General features: G+C 36.9%; 1 protein-coding gene across 1 annotated transcript in view; it reads left to right on the forward strand.

Moving 5' to 3' along the window:
• Positions 1-15539, forward strand: part of LOC136032559 (TBC1 domain family member 2B-like) — a 44342-nt gene extending 28803 nt beyond the window's left edge. The window contains exon 8 of the mRNA XM_065712828.1: positions 11251-15539. Within this exon, the coding sequence (XP_065568900.1) occupies positions 11251-11358 (108 nt within the window). The 3' untranslated portion in view covers positions 11359-15539. The remainder of the gene's footprint in view (positions 1-11250) is intronic.
• Positions 15540-19728: the final 4189 nt, after the last annotated feature.

Consider the following 19728-nt stretch of genomic DNA (forward strand, 5'->3'; position numbering starts at 1 on the left):
CATTTTTAACTTACGAACGGGTGATCGGATCTTAATGAATTTTTATATTTAGAAGGACCTTGTGTCTCAGAGCTATTATTTTAAATCCCGACTGCCATTAAGCCTCTGATTTTTCTTTTAAGTCAATCTATTGATTCTTAGAATTTTGCTAGAGCTCATGCCATATGAGCTCTCGACTCATAGATCTTCCGACCTCGTCACAAGTGACATATGAGCTCTTAGCTCTTGTTTTTTTAGGCTATTTTCAACAAATCGTACTGGGAATTGATCTAGACTCCAAACTCTTCTGGTTAAGCTGTAGAACATGATCATTAGGCCCAAATCGGATAAGCTCTCATAACGTTTTCTTAATTTAATGATAGGTTGAAAGCAAAGCTTTTATTTTTATTTTTTTTTTTTGGAATAGCTTATGGCTTTAGGTTTTGGATAAGAAAATTTGCTTAGGTGAATAACAAGGCTGTGTTCTGACATATAGCACATCAAACTTTTCTGACATGAAATTATGTCCGAAATATGCCCTTTTTGAGAGGATTGGGAGCATGCCGGGTGTTAGGGGATGGTCAACTTTGCTTTAATTAAAACCTCAAATGCTGAAAGCATAATTGGGTACTAAAATTCTTTTGTATTTTTATGAAACTTGAACGCTGTCCTAACTGTACCACGAATGGTATAGTTCATGCGTAAATTTCTCGTGAATGGCCTGTCTGATTATGAATAATACTATTTTAAGCCTGTTGGGATTATGGAAAAGAGGTGACTACAAAAGTAATGCAATGATTGCCTGTAAAGCAAGTTGAAAATCAATTTTACACTTTAAAAGAGGCTTATATTTATCTCTTTTTTTTAACTGCTTTGTAGGAAATAAACTGAATCTATATTTTGTTTTTACCTACCCTTGTTTATTTTTTTTTTTTATTATTCTTCTTATTCTCGTGATGCAGGGAGTTATATTAACCACCATGAAGGTTCTTTTCATTTCTTTGGACGAGTCGATAGAATATCTTTTGTAGGTGGCATTATCGGTGTCACAAAAATTTAGCAGGGCAGTGGAGGTAACTTATTTTTGAAAATGTAGGAGAGGGTGAAATTTGTAATTAATCTAATAAAAACACCGAAGAAGGAATTTTTTATGAAAATATCCCCAAAACAAAGTATAAGTCAAAATCTAGGGAGAAGACAAAAAAACCAAGGGGTACATGCCCCCACCGCCCAATTGACGCCGCTGGTTAGCCTGAATTGCCCTATATCTAAAAGAACATTTCATTTTTTAGGCTATAGATTATTCCTTTTAAGGTGCCTGATTTGGTTTTAGGACGAATGGTGATTAATGACACGGTATTTTCTTGGGCTCCTTTGGCCCGAAAATAATGTTCTCTTAATGAGCACACTAGCTGTTGGTGGGCACACCAACACCTAATCATAACGTCATACGAGCACACCACCAACACTTAATTGGTGGGGGCGCTTCGCGCCCCTCAAGCCCCCCCCCCCGTGCGCGTAAGTCATTACACGCCATATTAGTTACGTGCCATTGTAGTTGTGTCCCTGTGTCCCATCTGTGAATATAGATAAAAGAGAAAAGATTTCTCTTTTCGTTATAGATATATATATATGTTTTTAACTACGTAAAACTTGCGAATATACAACATTCTTCGATGTCCCATTGTCTGTGCATATAAATAGATTGTCAGGTTTACCGACTCTTGAACATGCAACATAAAATTGTCCATGGAAAAATAATCCGTATTCAGATCTATACCTCATTATTCTAATGATTGCCTTTGAGTTTTGTTGATGGTGATTGCTAATCGAACATTCCCTGTGTCCCGGTCGTCATTTATATTCCCAGTATCCGGTCGTCATTTGTGTCCCAGTGTCCCAGTCTGTAATTTCTCTTTGAGCGTCCCGTTCGTCATTTATATTCCCTGTGTCCCGGTCGTCATTTGTGTCCCGGTGTCCCGGTCTGTAATTTATCTTTGAGTGTCCCGGTCGTCATTTATATCTCCCGGTCGTTATTTGTGTCCCAGTCTGTAATTTATCTTTGAATGTCCCGGTCGTCATTTATATTCCCTGTGTCCCGGCTATTTTATTTTTCAGTTTTTTTCCTTTTTTTAGTTTTTTTCACTTCAGTTTTTAGTTTTTTTAGTTTTTTTATTAGTTTTTAGTTTCTTTTTTCTTTTTAAATTTTTTTTTGTAGTTTTTACCTTTTTTTAGTTTTTTTTTATTTATTTTTTAGTTTTTAGTTTTTTACCCTTTTTTTGTTTTTTTTAGTTTTTTAGCTTTTTTATGTTTTTTAGTATTTTCTTTTTAGTTTTTTTTGTAGTTTTTACCTTTTTTAGTTTTTTTCTTCTTCTGTATTAATGCTAAAGCCAAGGTTCAAACCTGAAGCCTCTCGGACCTAGAACCTGAAACATAACGCTTTACCAACTCAGCTACTTCGGCTTGAATACATTCGTTTTGAGCAGCTTCCTCGGATGTTGCCATTGTAGGTTCTTCAGTCATTTTACAATTAGAAATTTCTCTTTCAACGATCTTCTTACAATTAAAAATTTGTCTTTGAACGATATTCTTAAATACCTGTGTCCCGGTCGTCATTTATATTCCCTCTGTCCCGGTCGTCATTTGTGTCCCGGTCTGTAATTTCTCTTTGAGTGTTTTTTCTTTTTAGTTTTTTATAGTTTTTTACCTTTTTTCTTTTTTCAGTTTTCTTTTTCTTCTTTATTTTTCAGCGTCACTATGAAATACATATCGCCGAACCTTTGTTTTTTAAACTAAAATCTGGTAGGCATTGATGACCTTATCCAAGTCAAAATCCCAAACCCAATCATCATCGCTATCATTTTCAGTTTTGATATGTTTTGACTCTCGCTGTCCAGGTGGATTTTCATCTAAATGCGCGGTTTTGCGTTCTTTAGCCGCAAGCATGTTTTCTTGCTGTTCTGTGATTCCTCGGCACGCTTTCTTTTCTTACTTTCTCAGGTTTTGAAGGGACACACATGCACGGAAAGGTGTAGCATAAATGGCAGACAGTAACAACGGCAATCAAAGGGATAAAATTAACCCTTGACTGGGCTGCCCACTTAATTCAACAATCTGTCTTGGCTTTTTTCTACAATTGGCCATGACTTCCACTTTTCCCACAACTATTCCCTCTTTTTTAAATTCAAAAATCAACGGATCTCGGTCGAGGCCGAAGGCACACAAGCATAAATGGCAGACAGTAACAACGGCAATCAAAGGGATAAAATTAACCCTTGACTGGGCTGTCCACTTAATTCAACAATCTGTCTTGGCTTTTTTCTACAATTGGCCATGACTTCCCCTTTTCCCACAACTATTCCCTTTTTTTTAAATTCTTGTGATTCCTCGGCACGCTTTCTTTTCTTACTTTCTCTATCAGCCGCAAGTTTTTGGCATAGACTCTTTGAGCAGCTTCCTCGGCTGTTGCCATTGTAGGTTCTTCAGTCATTTTACAATTAAACATTTTTCCGTCCACGATCTTCTTACAATTAAAAATTTGTCTTTGAACGATTTTCTTAAATACTTTTTAATGACGTCATCGTCATAACAAACATGACGACAACTAACCTCATGACCACATGATGACATGACGTCACTCGACAGACCCACAGACAAACAACTTATTTTTATACTAGCTGTTGGGGTGGCGCTTCGCGCCACCCCAACACCTAGTTGGTGGGGGCGCTTCGCGCCCCCCCAAGCCCCCCCGCGCGCATAAGTCGTTACGCGCCATTGTAGTTGTGTCCCTATGTCCCACCTGTGAATATATATATATATATATATATATATATATATATATATATATATATATATATATATATATGTTTTTAACTACGTAAAACTTGCGAATATACAACATTCTTTGCTGTCCCATCGTCTGTGCATATAAATAGATTGTCAGGTTTACCGACTCTTGAACATGCAACGCATAATGGTCCATGGGAAAACAATCCGTATTCAGATCTATACCTCATGATTCTATTGATTGCCCTTGAGCTTTGTTGATGGTGATTGCTAATCGACCATTTCCTTTGTTGCCGTCGTCATTTATATATCCCCCTGTGCCCCCCGGCGTCCCCGTTGTAGTTCTGTCCCTGTGTCCGGGTCGTCATTGATATTCCCTGTGTCCCCGTCATCATTTGTGTCCCGGTGTCCCAGTCTGTGATTTCTATTTGAGTGTCCCGGGCGTCATTTATATTCGTCAGGATATTGTAGGGCATCGTAGTATCGATGAGTTTAAGCAATTCTTGTCAACTGATTGTTTCGCCTATAAAGAATATTATCTCGAGGTAAGAACTGATCACCGACCACAACGATTGCCACTTTGTTGATAGTTGCGTATCAGGAGGCATCAATTCGATTGCTGTTTTTAAGCAGAAGCACTAAATTATTATTTTTGTGGAAAAGATGATATATATAAATATATATATATATTTTCTTTTTAGTTTTTTTGTAGTTTTTACCTTTTTTAGTTTTTTTCTTCTTTTGTATTAATGCTAAAGCCAAGGTTCAAACCTGGAGCCTCTCGGACCTAGAACCTGAAACATAACGCTTTACCAACTCAGCTACTTCGGCGTGAATACATTCGTTTTGAGCAGCTTCCTCGGGTGTTGCCATTGTTGTCCTGGTCGTCATTTATATTGCCTGTGTCCCGGTCGTCATTTGTGTCCCGGTATCCCAGTCTGTAATTTCTCCTTGAGTGTCCCGGTCGTTATTTATATTCCCTCTGTCCTGGTCGTCATTTGTGTCCCGGTCTGTAATTTCTCTTTGAGTGTTTTTTCTTTTTAGTATTTTTTAGTTTTTTACATTTTTTTCTTTTTTCAGTTTTCTTTTTCTTCTTTATTTTTCAGCTTCACTATGAAATACATATCGCCGAACCTTTGTTTTTTTAACTAAAATCTGGTAGGCATTGATGACCTTATCCAAGTCAAGATCCCAAACCCAATGATCATCGCTATCATTTTCAGTTTTGATATGTTTTGACTCTCGCTGTCCAGGTAGATATTCATCTAACTGCGCGGTTTTGCGTTCTTTAGCCTCAAGCCTGTTTCTTTGCTGTTCTTTTGATTCCTCGGCACGCTTTCTTTTCTGACTTTCTCTATCAGCAGCAAGTTTTTTGGCATAGACTCTTTGAGCATCTTCATCGGCTTTTGCCATTGTAAGTTCATCAGTCATTTTAAACTTAAGCATTAATAGATTTCTACGTGAACATATATGTCTTAAATATCTTTAATGACGTCACCGTCATAGCAAAAATGACGACAACTAACTTCATGACGCCAGTCGACACAGAAACATGACGTCACCTGATCCACAGACAGACAACTTATTTATATATATATAGATAGATATAATTCTAAAATTGTCAGGTAATTTTCTATTTTGAAATAAAAACTAAAAATTATTGCTCAGACAACATAAATACTTTTGATATTTACATAATAGCTTTAGTGGTTCTGGACTGAAAACTAAATATGCTAATCAAATTGGGAGTTGCAATCTTTTAGGTTGAAAAGGCAGATCCATTGGAATCATGAGAATGCGTGGAATAAGAAAAGCCTCACCCTCAAAAGGCCCTGTCAAGATTGTTGCCTCTATTACGTTATAACAGACATAACACGTCATTTGTGTCCCGGTGTCCCGGTCTGTAGTTTCGTTATTCGACAAACATGACGTCAGACGACAAACAACTTCATGACGACATACAGCTCAATCCTTATAATGACGTCAGTCGACAAACATGACGTCAGTCGACACACAAACATGACGTCAGTCGACAGACAGACAAACAACTTATTTTTATATATATAGAAGATATATAGATTTCAAAAGCATAGATATGTCGTTTCCGCCTCAGGAGTGGTCGTATTGTTTTTAGTATCTATGACGCATGCAAAATTGCACAAGAAACAAAGCTAGTGTAAAAGACCAAGTGTAATGAGTTTATGTACAAAAGGTGGTTTAAGCGCTTTTGTAATATTTAGAGGACAAAAACGCAAATTAACAGTTGCTCAAAATGGAAAAAAATGAACCATCAAATGAAACAAGAACAAGAGAACGATAAAACCAATTTAAATTAAAAATGTATGAAAATAAACAACCTAGACCATGAAATGCTACCAGACCTACCAGAAGCAGCTAAGGCAAAGGGCATTGACAAAAATATACGAAGTAATGATAAACGAAAAAGAAGAACATCAGCAGGTGGACCAAAGCGAGAATCAGAACGTGTCAACGATGAAAGTGAGGAACAAAGAATTGTGCAGTTAACAGACACACGAAAGCGAGTATCAGAACGTGAAGTGAAGGACAAAGAACTGTGTTGTTAAAAGTAAGAATCAGAGCGAGGCAAAATGAAAGTGAATAAGAGAAAAATGTTACATTTCTCTTACAACGTCATTGTACCTTCGACGCGAACAGATTGTGGCGCAAAACTCAGTACACACCTACAAAGATGCCGTAAACCACGCAAGTGTTAAATATGAGTCATTGGGACCCTTCAACGTCTCGTGTATTTACTGTGGAACCCTCCATTTTCCCGAGGAAAGAGTGGCAAATGAAGGTGATTCATTTGAAGGCTGCTGCGTGCTTTGTCGAATTTCTCAATTTGAATCGGTTTAGTCCTTTTTAGGACGTCACTTGCTCTCTAAAAATTTCGACTAGCAAATCCGGAACTTGAACTCATGTTTTGCTTTAGCTTCATTCAACTTAAGCTATGATCGAGCCATCAACAACTCATTATGTTTTCAGCTTCAAAGTAGCTGGACAAATTTATCATAAAATTAATTCAGTGGCAAATCAACCGCAAATCATGAAGGTGTTATTGATCCACCTTCATATGGCCAAATGTACTTTTTAGACCTCGATGAAGTTGTTGAAGATTGCCTTGCACATCCTTTAAATTATATGACTTCTCCTAACCTAATGGATCTCTTGTATGAAATATTGTGAGACACAAACAACAATGCCAAAGGTTACATGAAAATGTGAGAAGGGGAAGACGGTGTAAATCAACCTGCTACTTCACTGGGACAACAGCCTTGGCTAGAAGACATGCGACAATGGAAATCTATACATAAAAGCGTACCGGATAGTCTTGCCAGGGACCTGTGGTGAAGCTGCCTGTTTCATGGTACTATCTCTTTAAATGAGCAATAGTTGTGTATGTATTTTTTTTTCGAAATGGGATCCAACTTTTAATTTCAAATTGGCACCCTGGGTTTTTATGGTCTGAAAAATGATCTAGATAGGTCACCAGTTTCTGGAAAGGTCACGAGAACATTGGTTTAGAGCCTTACTTTTGGAAACACATTTTTCATTTAAATGCCGTTACACGGTTATAGTCACGTAATAATTATATCAAAAGAAGATAAAAGATAAACTTATTCATCTACCTATATATATAAAAATAAGTTGTTTGTGAACTGACGTCATGTTTGTCGACTGTCGACTGACGTCATGTTTGTCGAGTTGACTGACGTCATGTTTGTCGACTGACGTCATTATAAGGATTGAGTATTATGCCGTCATGAAGTTGTTTGTCGACTGACGAAATTATAGACCGGGACACCGGGACACAAATGACGACCGGGACACAAATGACGACGGGGACACAAATGACGACCGGGACACGGAATATAAATGACGACCGGGACACAGGGACGCAACTACAACGGGGACACCCGGGCACAGGGAGGATATATAAGTGACGACCGGGACACAGGGAATGTTCGATTAGCAATCACCATCAACAAAGCTCAAGGGCAATCATTAGAATAATGAGGTATAGATCTGAATACGGATTGTTTTCCCATTTACAATTATATGTTGCATGTTCAAGAGTCGGTAAACCTGACAATATATTTATATGCACAGACAATGGGACAGCGAAGAATGTTGTATATTCGCAAGATATAAGTATATAAGGCTTTGTGTATGACGTCATTATAAGATGACACTACAGACCGGGACACCAGGACACAAATGACGACCGGGACACAGGGAATATAAATGACGACCGGGACACTCAGAGAGAAATTACAAACCGGGACACAAATGACGACCGGGACACCGGGAAACAGAAAATATAAATGGACACAGGGAATATAAATGACGACCGGGACACTCAAAGAGAAATTACAGACCGGGACACAAATGACTACCGGGACACAAATGACGACTGGGACACAGGGAATATAAATGACGACCGGGAAACTCAAAGAGAAATTACAGACTGGGACACCGGGACACAAATGACGACCGGGACACCGGGACACAGGGAATATCAATGGACACAGGGAATATAAATGACGACCTGGACACTCAAAGAGAAATTACAGACCGGGACACAAATGACGACCGGGACACAGGGAATATAAATGACGACCGGGAAACTCAAAGAGAAATTACAGACTGGGACACCGGGACACAACTGACGACCGGGACACAGGGAATATAAATGACGACCGGGACACAGGGACACAACTACAACGGGGACGCCGGGTGGCACAGGGGGGATATATAAATGACGACGGGGACACAGGGAATGTTCGATTAGCAATCACCATCAACAAACCTCAAGGGCAATCATTAGAATAATGAGGCATAGATCTGAATACGGATTGTTTTTCCCATGGATAATTATATGTTGCATGTTCAAGAGTCGGTAAACCTGACAATCTATTTATATGCACAGACAATGGGACAGCGAAAAATGTTGTATATTCGCAAGTTTTACGTAGTTAAAAACATATATATATATCTATCTATATTCACAGGTGGGACACAGGGACACAACTACAATGGCGCGTAACGACTACGCGGGCGGGGGGGCTTTGGGCCCCCACCAACTAGGTGTTGGGGTGGCGGGAAGCGCCACCCCAACAGCTAGTTCTAAATAACAATTGCAAAAACATTTGTTAAAATCTTTGAAATACTTAAATCTTTTAGTAGCCTGGCATGTTAACGTCAAAAAATTAAACTAGAATTATCATAACTTGGAGGGAATAGGATCACATGCTTATTTCAGAGTGAAACTCGGATTTACTAAATAATTTAAGATAAAAAAACGCCTTGAAAAAGACCCACTAACTAAAATTTGGAATTATATGCGGGTAGAAGACTTACTATAACAGGGATTCAAACGAATCGAAACGAAAGTGAAGAACAAAGAAACGTAAGGTTTGAAGAAAAGTAACAGCGACAGTCAGAATGAATTAAAAACGTAAGTGAAAATACAAGAAATGTGTGTGTAGAAGGCATGCAACACTGACAATCAGAGCGAGTGAAAACGAAAGTCAAGAACAAATAAATGTGCGGTTAGAAGACAAGCAACAGCGATAATTAAATCGAAAGTGAAGAACAGAGAAATATTAGGTTAGAAGCGCAAAACTGTTGCAACCATTGACGCCAACAAGGTATGGCACAAAACCCACAACAAACACACAACGGTGCCGTAAACTACGCAAGTGCTAATTAATCTTTTCATGTAACCCTATCCCGTTTTAGCACTTTGTCGACACAATAGTTATTTTTTACATCGTAACATTCCAAGTTGCAATTTTCATATTCTTTCATAATTAAAATTATGAAATAGTATCATAGTATCAGGAAAAGCAATGGTCCCAGAACTAATGCAGGACGGAGACTAACACATCTTCTTGCGTCTACGCTGTAGTGCTGAAGCCCGGCTTAGAACCTGACAGCAAGAAGTCCCTGGGACCTTCAGTTGAATGGAGGCTTTTTGCAATCCTGGAATTATCTTTGTCTCAATATGGTTGGAGGACCAGCCCGAGAAGAATTTTCCATTAATAAGAACCGTTTACTTGGATTCGATTTTTTTGAGGGGTGCCACTCTTCAAGTTGACCGTTTGATTTCTTATTGCTAATTAAAGATTTAAGAAAAGCTAGACATTTCTATCTCTATATCAATTTGCCTGGGAACCAAACGTGTCGAATATTAAGAGTCATAGAGTAATTTGTTGCCTCATATTTTTTTTTACCTGTTTTGCCAGAAAAAAAGAACTATGCAATCATTGCTTTTTGGAAAAACTTTTTCCAAAAAAATTATCAAAGCAATTTGTGAAAACGCAAAAACGGCAGTTGGATAGGAACAGAGAGAAGGATTTTTTTTTTATTCTTTGATTCTAATTAATGAGAAATTTTACCATTGTACTAAACTTGAAACGCTTACAAAAATGAATTGACTGAATTCAAAATAATTGTCCAATAGTGAGCATTTTCTACACTTTCCTTGCAACAAGTAAGATTGGAGCTCAATCGCAGACGTTTCCAGGCATGGCTTTATCCACTACGCTGTCACAAAGTGTTTGATTCAGATGTTCAGAATACACATTAAATAGATAAGAGGGAAAATTAATTCGTCTCTGAGAGAAAATGACATCGTACTCCAGAGAAGTGACTATCACTGCAATCATGATGTCGCTCTGCCTTCACATTTAAAATAACCAAATTTTGCTACTTTGATGCTATTTTTATTTTCCATTTCTTACGGTTTCAACCCCCTAAGCTAAGGTTTTCTAATGCTATGCCAAAAGGATATATGAGTGCAACAAATGTGCAATCGATTTTCTTTTAAATTATTTCAACTGGAACTTCTATTGCTTAAAGTAAAGGTTGATCAATCAGCTCTTTTGCTCTTGAGATATTGTGGGAAAGACTTTTTATTTCATTCTATTTAGCCTATTGTTCAATTTACAAAACTTAAGCTGAATGAAAAATAGAAACAGATATTTGTTCTTATTACTTAAGAAAAGGTACTCTTGCTTATCTTTAATTAAATCTAAAAAGTATTTTTGGCTTCTAGAGACCTGTTCAGGGGCATCAATTAGGGATGATGGCACTTTCTTCTCCCAGCCCCACAATTGTTTGTCTGTCCTAGATTAAAAAAAAAACAAAAACAAAAAAAAACACTTTTTGGTTTGTATTTCCGCTGTAAAGTTTTTAGTATAGTGAACTACAAAGAGCGGTTACAGCTCCTTGTTTACTCCATGGCGTTAATATTTTTATAATCATACTATTTAATGTCACTCTACTCTTAATCAACATTTCTCCAACCAAATACAATAAGATTTGTACTATTTTAAAAATTAAACCAGTAGAACTTATCTCTATTTTTTCTCCCTTTGTGTTATTTGACTCGTTTTTTGTTTGTTTTTCTTTAGCATTAATATACTGCGGTCTTTGTTTTCAATGGATTTGTCTTTACAGGAGGAAGCTCTAGTTAAAGCGCAGAGTAATACAAGTTGGACAGATGACTCTAATTCAACACTTGGAAATTCCTTGGGGAAGCGCACGTGGTCCACAGGGCCCAGTTAATCAAAGAAAAAAAAACTACATAGTGAATCTCGCCACATCACGTTTTGTGTTGATACTTCTTATATCACGGGTTGTTTCATGATGTTCACGAAGACTCTGTATTTACATTATATGGGAGAATACCTTGGTTATTATCAGGTGTGAAAAGTAACCATGACAACGAGACCGAATCTATTTTACATTCAAAACAATTGTACATAGTTACTGAAGTCTAAGTTTTTATTTAATTATGAACGAGTTATATTAGACATTAACAGATTGTTTCAATATCTAATCTGCCAGTAATTGTAGGTTTTTGGTGTTTAGCCAATGAAATACAGTTGCCTAGCGGCTGTAACCATTTAATTGGATATTTAGTTAGGAACGGCACTGGGGAGTTGACCACCTGTATGAGAATTGCCATAATCTCTTTCGTTTGCTTGCTTTTTCATGGTCGCAAAATCTAGTTTAGGGCAAATATATCTTTCAGGGAAGAAAGCCCCATTCTCACGTTAAGGGTTGTTAAGTGGCAACACTGTACAAAGTAATTGCATTTAGCGTGCTGCAGCCTTGAACCGATACCGAAGAAAATAGAAACTGAGTAGAAGCGAATCTATGATGTTTTAGTAAGGCTGCTAGTAATGACCGCAACCGAGCAGAACTTCAAAAACTCAAAAATAACAACACTGATTCTAATCTAAATATACTTGAAGTTCTGGATTTTATAAAGGGTGAGCTTTTTGGATCCAGCCTGAAATATACAAAAATGCTCAAAACTTGTTCTTAGGGGAAAGAAAGTGTAGGAAAATGTCATATACCCCCTATCTGTTTTTTTTAATGCATTTTCAAAATGTAGACTTGGAAAAAGGGAACATCTCTTTCATATCTGGAATTAATTTACCTACCGGAGCATAAATGTGAATGATTTCCCAAATAGTTCGCTTGGTTGTCCGAAACTGAGGCACGCTACTTAGATTTTGCAAGCAACCAAACATAAGTAGCAGTAACAACTGGACTTTTAACAGTTATTACAGAAAAAGTATTCATGTATTATTTTTAGTAGCAATAATTAATAAAAAAAATACGTCAAACAAAATCAATTGGTAGCACATCAAAACCGTTGCTTGTGATGGTGTACTACTAACAATAAAATAATAATAACTGACCAGAATACGTGCATTGCATGCAATAAATCTACACTGAGCAGTCGTATAATGCTAAGAGCAGTGTTAGGTTCGGAGTCAAGTTCCGTTTCAGAGGCTAGATTTCACGTCATCTTTTTTCTTCTTTTATTTTGTTGTTATACCAAATGTTTAGGTTACTCAGACAGAATATTATCTCTTTTTTTCCAAAAGAAGCCAATAGTTTCTAGTTCTGGTGCTAGTTCTATTGCTCCCTGAATGAAATTATTTAGAAACTGTTTTCCAGATCAAAATTTTGATTATAAAATTAGTCTTCTTCTTTTCATCCTAATATTAAATTAAGTTCTTTTGTGCTTTGAAAAAAGTAGTGAGTGATCCTAATTTCCAACTATCCCCGTCTTCGGTTGTTTGTAGTGACCACTAAGATCATCTGTGTAGTAACTCAGATCCTACGTCTCTGCCGTTCTTGAGTTTGCTCTCTTTAGAAACAACACGTCAGTTAGTTATTTATTCATCTGCGGCGTTTTTTTTTAGCCGCGGCGTTTCTTCTCTATTAGAAATTCTTTTGAAATAGTCAAACGCTTGCAAAGTAGTTTTTATTACAGCTAATGTAGGTTTTCCCCTCATGACTTTGCAGGATGTTTTACTTTGCGTAGTGTGTATCCCGTAATAGAAATCATATACCTAGAACTATATTGATTCCCATATTGATGTACAAAGCGTTAAAATTCCGCAGGAGAGCCATTGAAGCCACGACCTCTACCTGTGAGCTATAAGAGCTTTTCATGAAAATTTGTGGAAAGCATATTTTTTGTTCTTTTTTACAGAATTTGGTTCACTTCAACCCACGGGCTTAAACCCAAGATTCTATTTAAAAGAAGGATGTGAAAACACGGAAAAAAAAAAAGAGGATTGAAGTTTAAGCGATAATGCGTTCAAAATACTGCCAAAAAGGTTAGGATTTTGGGGCCATAACCTTTTCCTCCTTCTGTGTTCGGGCTTGCTCTCCCTCCCTATGTAGTTTTTCTCATGTGCTTTTGTGTGAAGAATGTGTAGAGCTGCATTTTAGAATGGACATGATTAAATTTGGTCCTACAAAAATAACAATAATAACAGATTTTTGCCATTCTTTTGTTTTAATTCTTGTTTCCAGGGCATACCCTTGTGACTATAAATTTAAGACTACTTAATCTCGTGCTTTTACCTTAAAACCTCGGATTGATTTCTGAAAAACTGTTAAATAGTCAGATTGACTTTATAACCATGATAGATAAAGTTTAGAATTTGAAAGTTTTACTGCTGATAAAAAAAAAAGATTTTTGTTAGAAAATGACATGCATAAAGTCAAGTCTGAGCAAATCCTTTTTTACCGTTTATTCGATTTCAATTAGTTTGGAGTTATCTGTTGTCTGTAAAAACCTTCTGATCATATATTTATTGCTGCTTTAATTTCCTGTCATTGAATTTTCAGCGATTCAAATATGATTTTACCAAAATCGCCAACATAAAAAATTGGTTCAAAAGAATTGTCACGTTAAGCCAAAGTTTTAAAACATCTGGTTTAAAAAGAAACGTAGTTTCAAAATGGGTTGATCGGTCAATAATGACACATTATGTTACCTTTAGATCTAGTTCATCTTTAGGAGAATCCGTACCTCTCTCCTCCCCGAAGTCTCTTGATATATTTCAAAATCTTGCCACATATTTGGAATTTTCATTGACTGTTTCCACTAATTGACTCCATCCCCCCAAGATAAGATGTCATGCACCAAGAATTGTCACATCCTAATCATGTTACGTCTTAATAAGATGTCACGTCCTAATCGTGTGCTGATGATATTATCGTCGATAAACTGTTCATTTTTTTTTATATAGGAGGAGTGAAAACTATAAAACGTACTGATAGGGAAGAAGTTATGGTAAAAAAAAGGGTAGAAATGTCATCATGCTCTAAGGGTTATCCGTAGTGTTTTGCCTTAAAGAGTTATATGAGGTGTTTGATTTTGAGCTTAATCCAATTGATTTAGTTTTAATGGATCACACAGAGATTGTCTCCTATGTGACACGACGATAGATTCGAATTTAGTCTTTGTTAACTTGTTGACATATGTCACTTTTTTTTTCTTGCAGTATAAGTTATTCAGGAAGTTGGACAAAAGTTCAACCTTATTCGCTTATTAAAAATTTTGAACCCTGCAGTCCCTCTGGAGAATCCATCTCTTGATCAAACTCAAACAGGAATGAGAAATATAAAATAGCTTTAATTTGTGCAAAGAGAAAAATCAAATATGCTAGTAGTTGTTTGCACCAACTTATTCGGCATGTAATATTATGTATTAGCAAAGGAATTTGAATATATTGAGGGTTGATGTAATGTTGAGCAGAGTTTGTATTATAAGTTGGCGCCGGAAGAAAGAGCCGTGATTGCTCAAAAATATGTCTTTCTGGAATAAATAGTTTTATGATTATTATTTTATATCGCCTTGAAGGAGGTTCGACTCATGTGTCCGTAAAAGGTTCTTGGCCATTTAGGATTTTTTTCTTTATTGGTTCTTCTTTTTTCTTTGTTTTTCACCCTTGAAACGTTTACAATGGGATGAAACAGTCACACTCTGTTAAGTTTTATAGCACGGTGGTTATTGTGTTACTCGAAAATATGGTTCTGAGCAAGGTCCCTGAAAGGCTATTTGGGGACTTCGCAGGTTTTTGCTATTTTGATATTATTTAGAAATAACTTTTTGAACCAAGGAACAATCGAGGGGGGGGGGTAAGGGGTGTGTAAAGTAATGCTCTGGCAGAAGACAGCTTATATCTTGGACAATGAACTTTCACCATTGCACTAATGCTATAAAATTTAGGAACAAGTAAAGGATGATACAGCTTTTGTAATTTTTTGATTAAAGAGCAAGGAGTGTGATACAGGTATTTATAAACGTACAATATTTCACTTAATCTAAGAGTTAGCAAGCAATAAGAAAAATAATAGAAAGATTCAAGTTTTTTTTAACTTAATTCGTCATTTTAGTATAGAGAAGAAGTTAAAATAAAATGTTTCTTCCATTTCTATTTTCCTTCTTGTTTTCACATAGAAACTTAAACATTACCTACGCTGTTGATTCAAAAAGTTTTTCAAAATATGTAAAAAAAAAACACAGTTGAATCAATTAATTGCATTAGTTTATATGAGCTTCCTATTTAGAATAGCACATGATAATGACGAGACATTAGAAGAATTTGATTTATCCTTAATCTTATGGTTTATTCTTGAACGGATAAGCCAATACACCTTTTTTTCTACTAATTGACTATCAGCATAAGAGCCAATTTTTGACGTCTTTGCATTCAACGTGGGAAATAAAACCCAAATACCAAATAAAAAAAGAAAGAAAAAGAGACCAGGAATGGTGCATAATATCTTTATAAATAATTTGGAAAAGAGTCTGAAAAAAAGGTAAATGACAAAGGGGACCTATAGGCTAAAATCCTCACCATGTATCCATTTGTATAAAATAACATTATTTTCGATAATTAACATATAAGGTTTTTTATCAAGGTATTGCTAGCATTAGGATGCAAATATTTTCTGTTGGTTAGTTCACCATCCCTTACAATAAGCCCCATCAGTTTCAACTTCACACACCAAACTGTTCCTAAGAAATCGCTGTTGGGCGGGGGAGGGGGTCTTGCTGGCCTGTAATCAATTTTGGCTATTAAAAAAGACCCTTTCATTTTCCGATTGAATGATCATTTTTTGAATTTTTGTACGACAACAAATGGCCATCTCAAATTCCTATCAGATACATTTTGTGAAAATATGAACTGTGGGGGGGGGGGGGGTTATCCCCTACACGATCGCTGAATCTTAAAAAGGGTACTAAAACTTCTGATTACCAATCCAATGAGCTCCTCTGAAGTTTATACGACCACCCTTTCTATAAAAACATATGCCCCCGGGCATAACTTACAACCTTTGCCCTGATGGCAGGGGGGATGTCATCATCAAAGACATAATTTTTGGACCTTTTAACTACGCTGAATAAAATGTCTATCTTTAAACTTTGATTGGATGTGTTTGGGGAATAATGAGCGTGTGAGGGGGGATAGTTCTCCTCAAATCACTTTTGGCTAATAAAAGGTGCACTAGCCCCTTCATTTTTCAATTGAATGAGCTTTTTTGAAGTCTCTGTGGCAACAAATGGCTTGCTTAAAATTTTTGTAAGTTGTATTTCAGGAAAATAAGAGGTGTAGGGGAGGTATCCACCCCCCGATCACTGCATCTTTAAAAGTAGCTAGAAGTTTTAATAACCAATCCACCCCCTCCGAAGTTTATACGATCACCCTTTCTGTATTAACCTTACATGCACCCAGGGTATAACTTACAACTCTTGCCTTGATGGCTTTGGGGGGGGGGGGGGGGGTTCATCCTCAAAGACATAATTTATGCACCTTTCAACTACGTTGAAAAAAATGGTAATGTCAAAATTTTGATTGGATGTATTTGGGGTAATAGTGGGCGTGGGAAGGGTGTTAATCACGTCAATCATTTTTAACTATGAAAAAGGGCACTAGGCCTTCCAATTTCCAATCGAATGATCCCTTTTTGAAGATTCTAAGACAATTCCTTCGAAAGGAAGCACCCTGGTCTAAAAAAAACAACAATAATAATAAAAATAAATAATACATTGCACCCACATCGCTCTTTCCTTAGGCAGCGTTATTGCGCTGCCTATGATTTCTCAATGAGTTATTTTAGATAATGACACATTGTCTTCATGTCTAATTGTAGGTTTTTTGTGACCTCTATCCAGGGCTGCCGATGTCGAATCGATTTTAAGGGCTTAGCGTGGAAAATTTCGTCCAACGCAAATTCTCGACTCCAGGACCGCGTTCAAAGCGGCTTTGTCGATAAACTGGAGCCGAAAAGTGCGTGAATAGCCGATTTGATTAGCACTGACAAGTCCGTCCACTGAGGCCTCTAAATTACCCCTTGAGTAGTCATCAGGTATTTCACGGACATCAGGTATTCCAGGTAGTAGTGTGGTCATATATGTTCGTCTCAATGTATTTTTGAGGGGGCCTCGCTTTCTTCTACCGTCTGGCTTCTTCGAAGAAGGCGACTCTCTTCCATACGAAGAACGTGACCTAGGCAAGTCCACCGCCTTCTTTTCAGCAATTCAATGACTGGAGGTTGCCGTGTTTTTCTGTGTATTTCTGCATTTGTAATTTTTGTTGCCAGCTTGTATTCAAGATTCTTCTGAGGCTTATATTTTCAAATGCGAGGATCCTTTTTTCAAGCTGGGTGTAAAAGAAAATTTAGAGTACATTGCTGTTGAAGAGTCGACGCTTCAGTCGCATTGAACATTTGCTACTTCTCCAAATAGGCTTCAATCTATTGATCAAACCTGTAGCTTGTCCAATTCTACGTTAAATCTCCGTTGAAATCTCTCCATCACAGTCAATTCAGCTACTTAGGTACTTGAATTTCCTAGACTTAATCTAGATCCTTGTTTTTGCAATGGAGAACAAGTGGTGAGCTTGTGATGGCCATGCTCTTCGATTTGTCAATGTTTATCTTTAACCCGACATTTTCTGCGTTCTCGGTCATGGTGTCAAGTAGCTGCTGCAACCGTTCTTTAGACTCTTCGAGAAGGACAACGTCGTCCGCGAAGTCCAGATTGAACAGTTGATTGTTGCTTACTTTTACCCCGGAGCCCGATGCGAATCTCAGGGCATAATCCATTATTATTATAAAGGGCATGGGGGAAAGTACACACGCTTGAGGAACACCAGAAATGATCTTGAAAAATCTGGTTGTACCATTTTCAGTCTGAACACAACATTCCGATTCTTCATAGGAGGTAAGCTTCTTGTTCCGTTCTTTTGATTCTTCGACAAGCATTCTCATTACAAATATTAATTCAGAACATGATCTCCCAGTTCTGAAACCATGCTGCTCTTCTCCTAGATTTGAGTCTAGTGCTATTTTTAGACGTTATAAAATGACGGAGGCTAATAGTTTGGATGAGACAGAGAGAAGATTGATGCCTCTCCAGTTACGGCAGTTCATTAAGTCTCCCCTATTGAAGCGATTGACTATAATGCCTCTGCTCCAATATCTTGGGACCTTCCTTAAGGTCCATATTTTGGTGAAAAGGAGAGCCAAATGGATATGTAGGTACTAATTGAGTACTTCAGATTTTTTCGCCGGACTGCCATCTATACCCAGGACTCGTCCATTTTTTAAATTCTTTGCTAAATGCATGACTTCCTCAGCAGTCGGAGGATCTGTGTTGATGTCGAAATTCTTAAGAGGGATATCAGGTATATTCGCTCGGTCACTTGCCTCACTTGCGAGAGAAGTAAGGGAAGCGTTGAAGGCTGTCTACCTTGTCCCGGTAATTTAAGGGGCAAGCCCAGCGAGTACCATGGCTCTTGCCAACAACTCTCTCACCCCAATCTGCTTACTTTTCTCCTGTCACCCTTATCGCAGCATGATTGCCTATAAATATCGGATATTCCTAATTATATTCACGCTCCTGACCTATATTATATAGGTCATTGATAAGGAAAATATCAATAAGAAAATCCACAGCTCCCAAGGGAATTCTCACTCAAGTAGCGAAATAATATGCTTATTCAAATTATAGCCCTTTGATCACTGAATTAATTATTATCAAAATATTGGATGTAGATTCTGTAAAAGACTATAATCCTTTACTAATTATTCGCGTATAGGGTCGAATAGAGTTCTTCTTATAGATTGGCGCTGGGAAAACGATACTGGTTAGCTTAAAAATTTGTTTTTCTGGATTATATAGTCTTGTGATAATTATTTTATACCGCCTCGAAGGAGGTTTGAACCAGAGTGTGTCCGTTAAGTGGTTGGAGGAGTGGTTTAATTGTTGTTCTCAAGAAAAATATAGGTCGTAAAATCCTTTGAATAGAGTCTTAAATTATCACTGAATTCCTAAGCAGTGTTCAAAAGCAAGAGAGAGAGAGAGAGTATATATATATATATATATATATATATATATATATATACATATATATACAATGTGTGATATATAATATACACATATAAATATATATTTATATATACATATATACAATATATGTATATATATCAGTATCAGTTCAGAGTTCAAAGTGTCAACATCTAAATTGGATATTGCATGGACATTATTAATTCAGTAAGTTTTATGCGAAGAAACTCAAAATTTCGCAATAGGGATTATAGTGACGCATAATC

Source organism: Artemia franciscana, chromosome 11 (assembly GCF_032884065.1).
Source record: "Artemia franciscana chromosome 11, ASM3288406v1, whole genome shotgun sequence".
NCBI lineage: Eukaryota > Metazoa > Arthropoda > Branchiopoda > Anostraca > Artemiidae > Artemia > Artemia franciscana.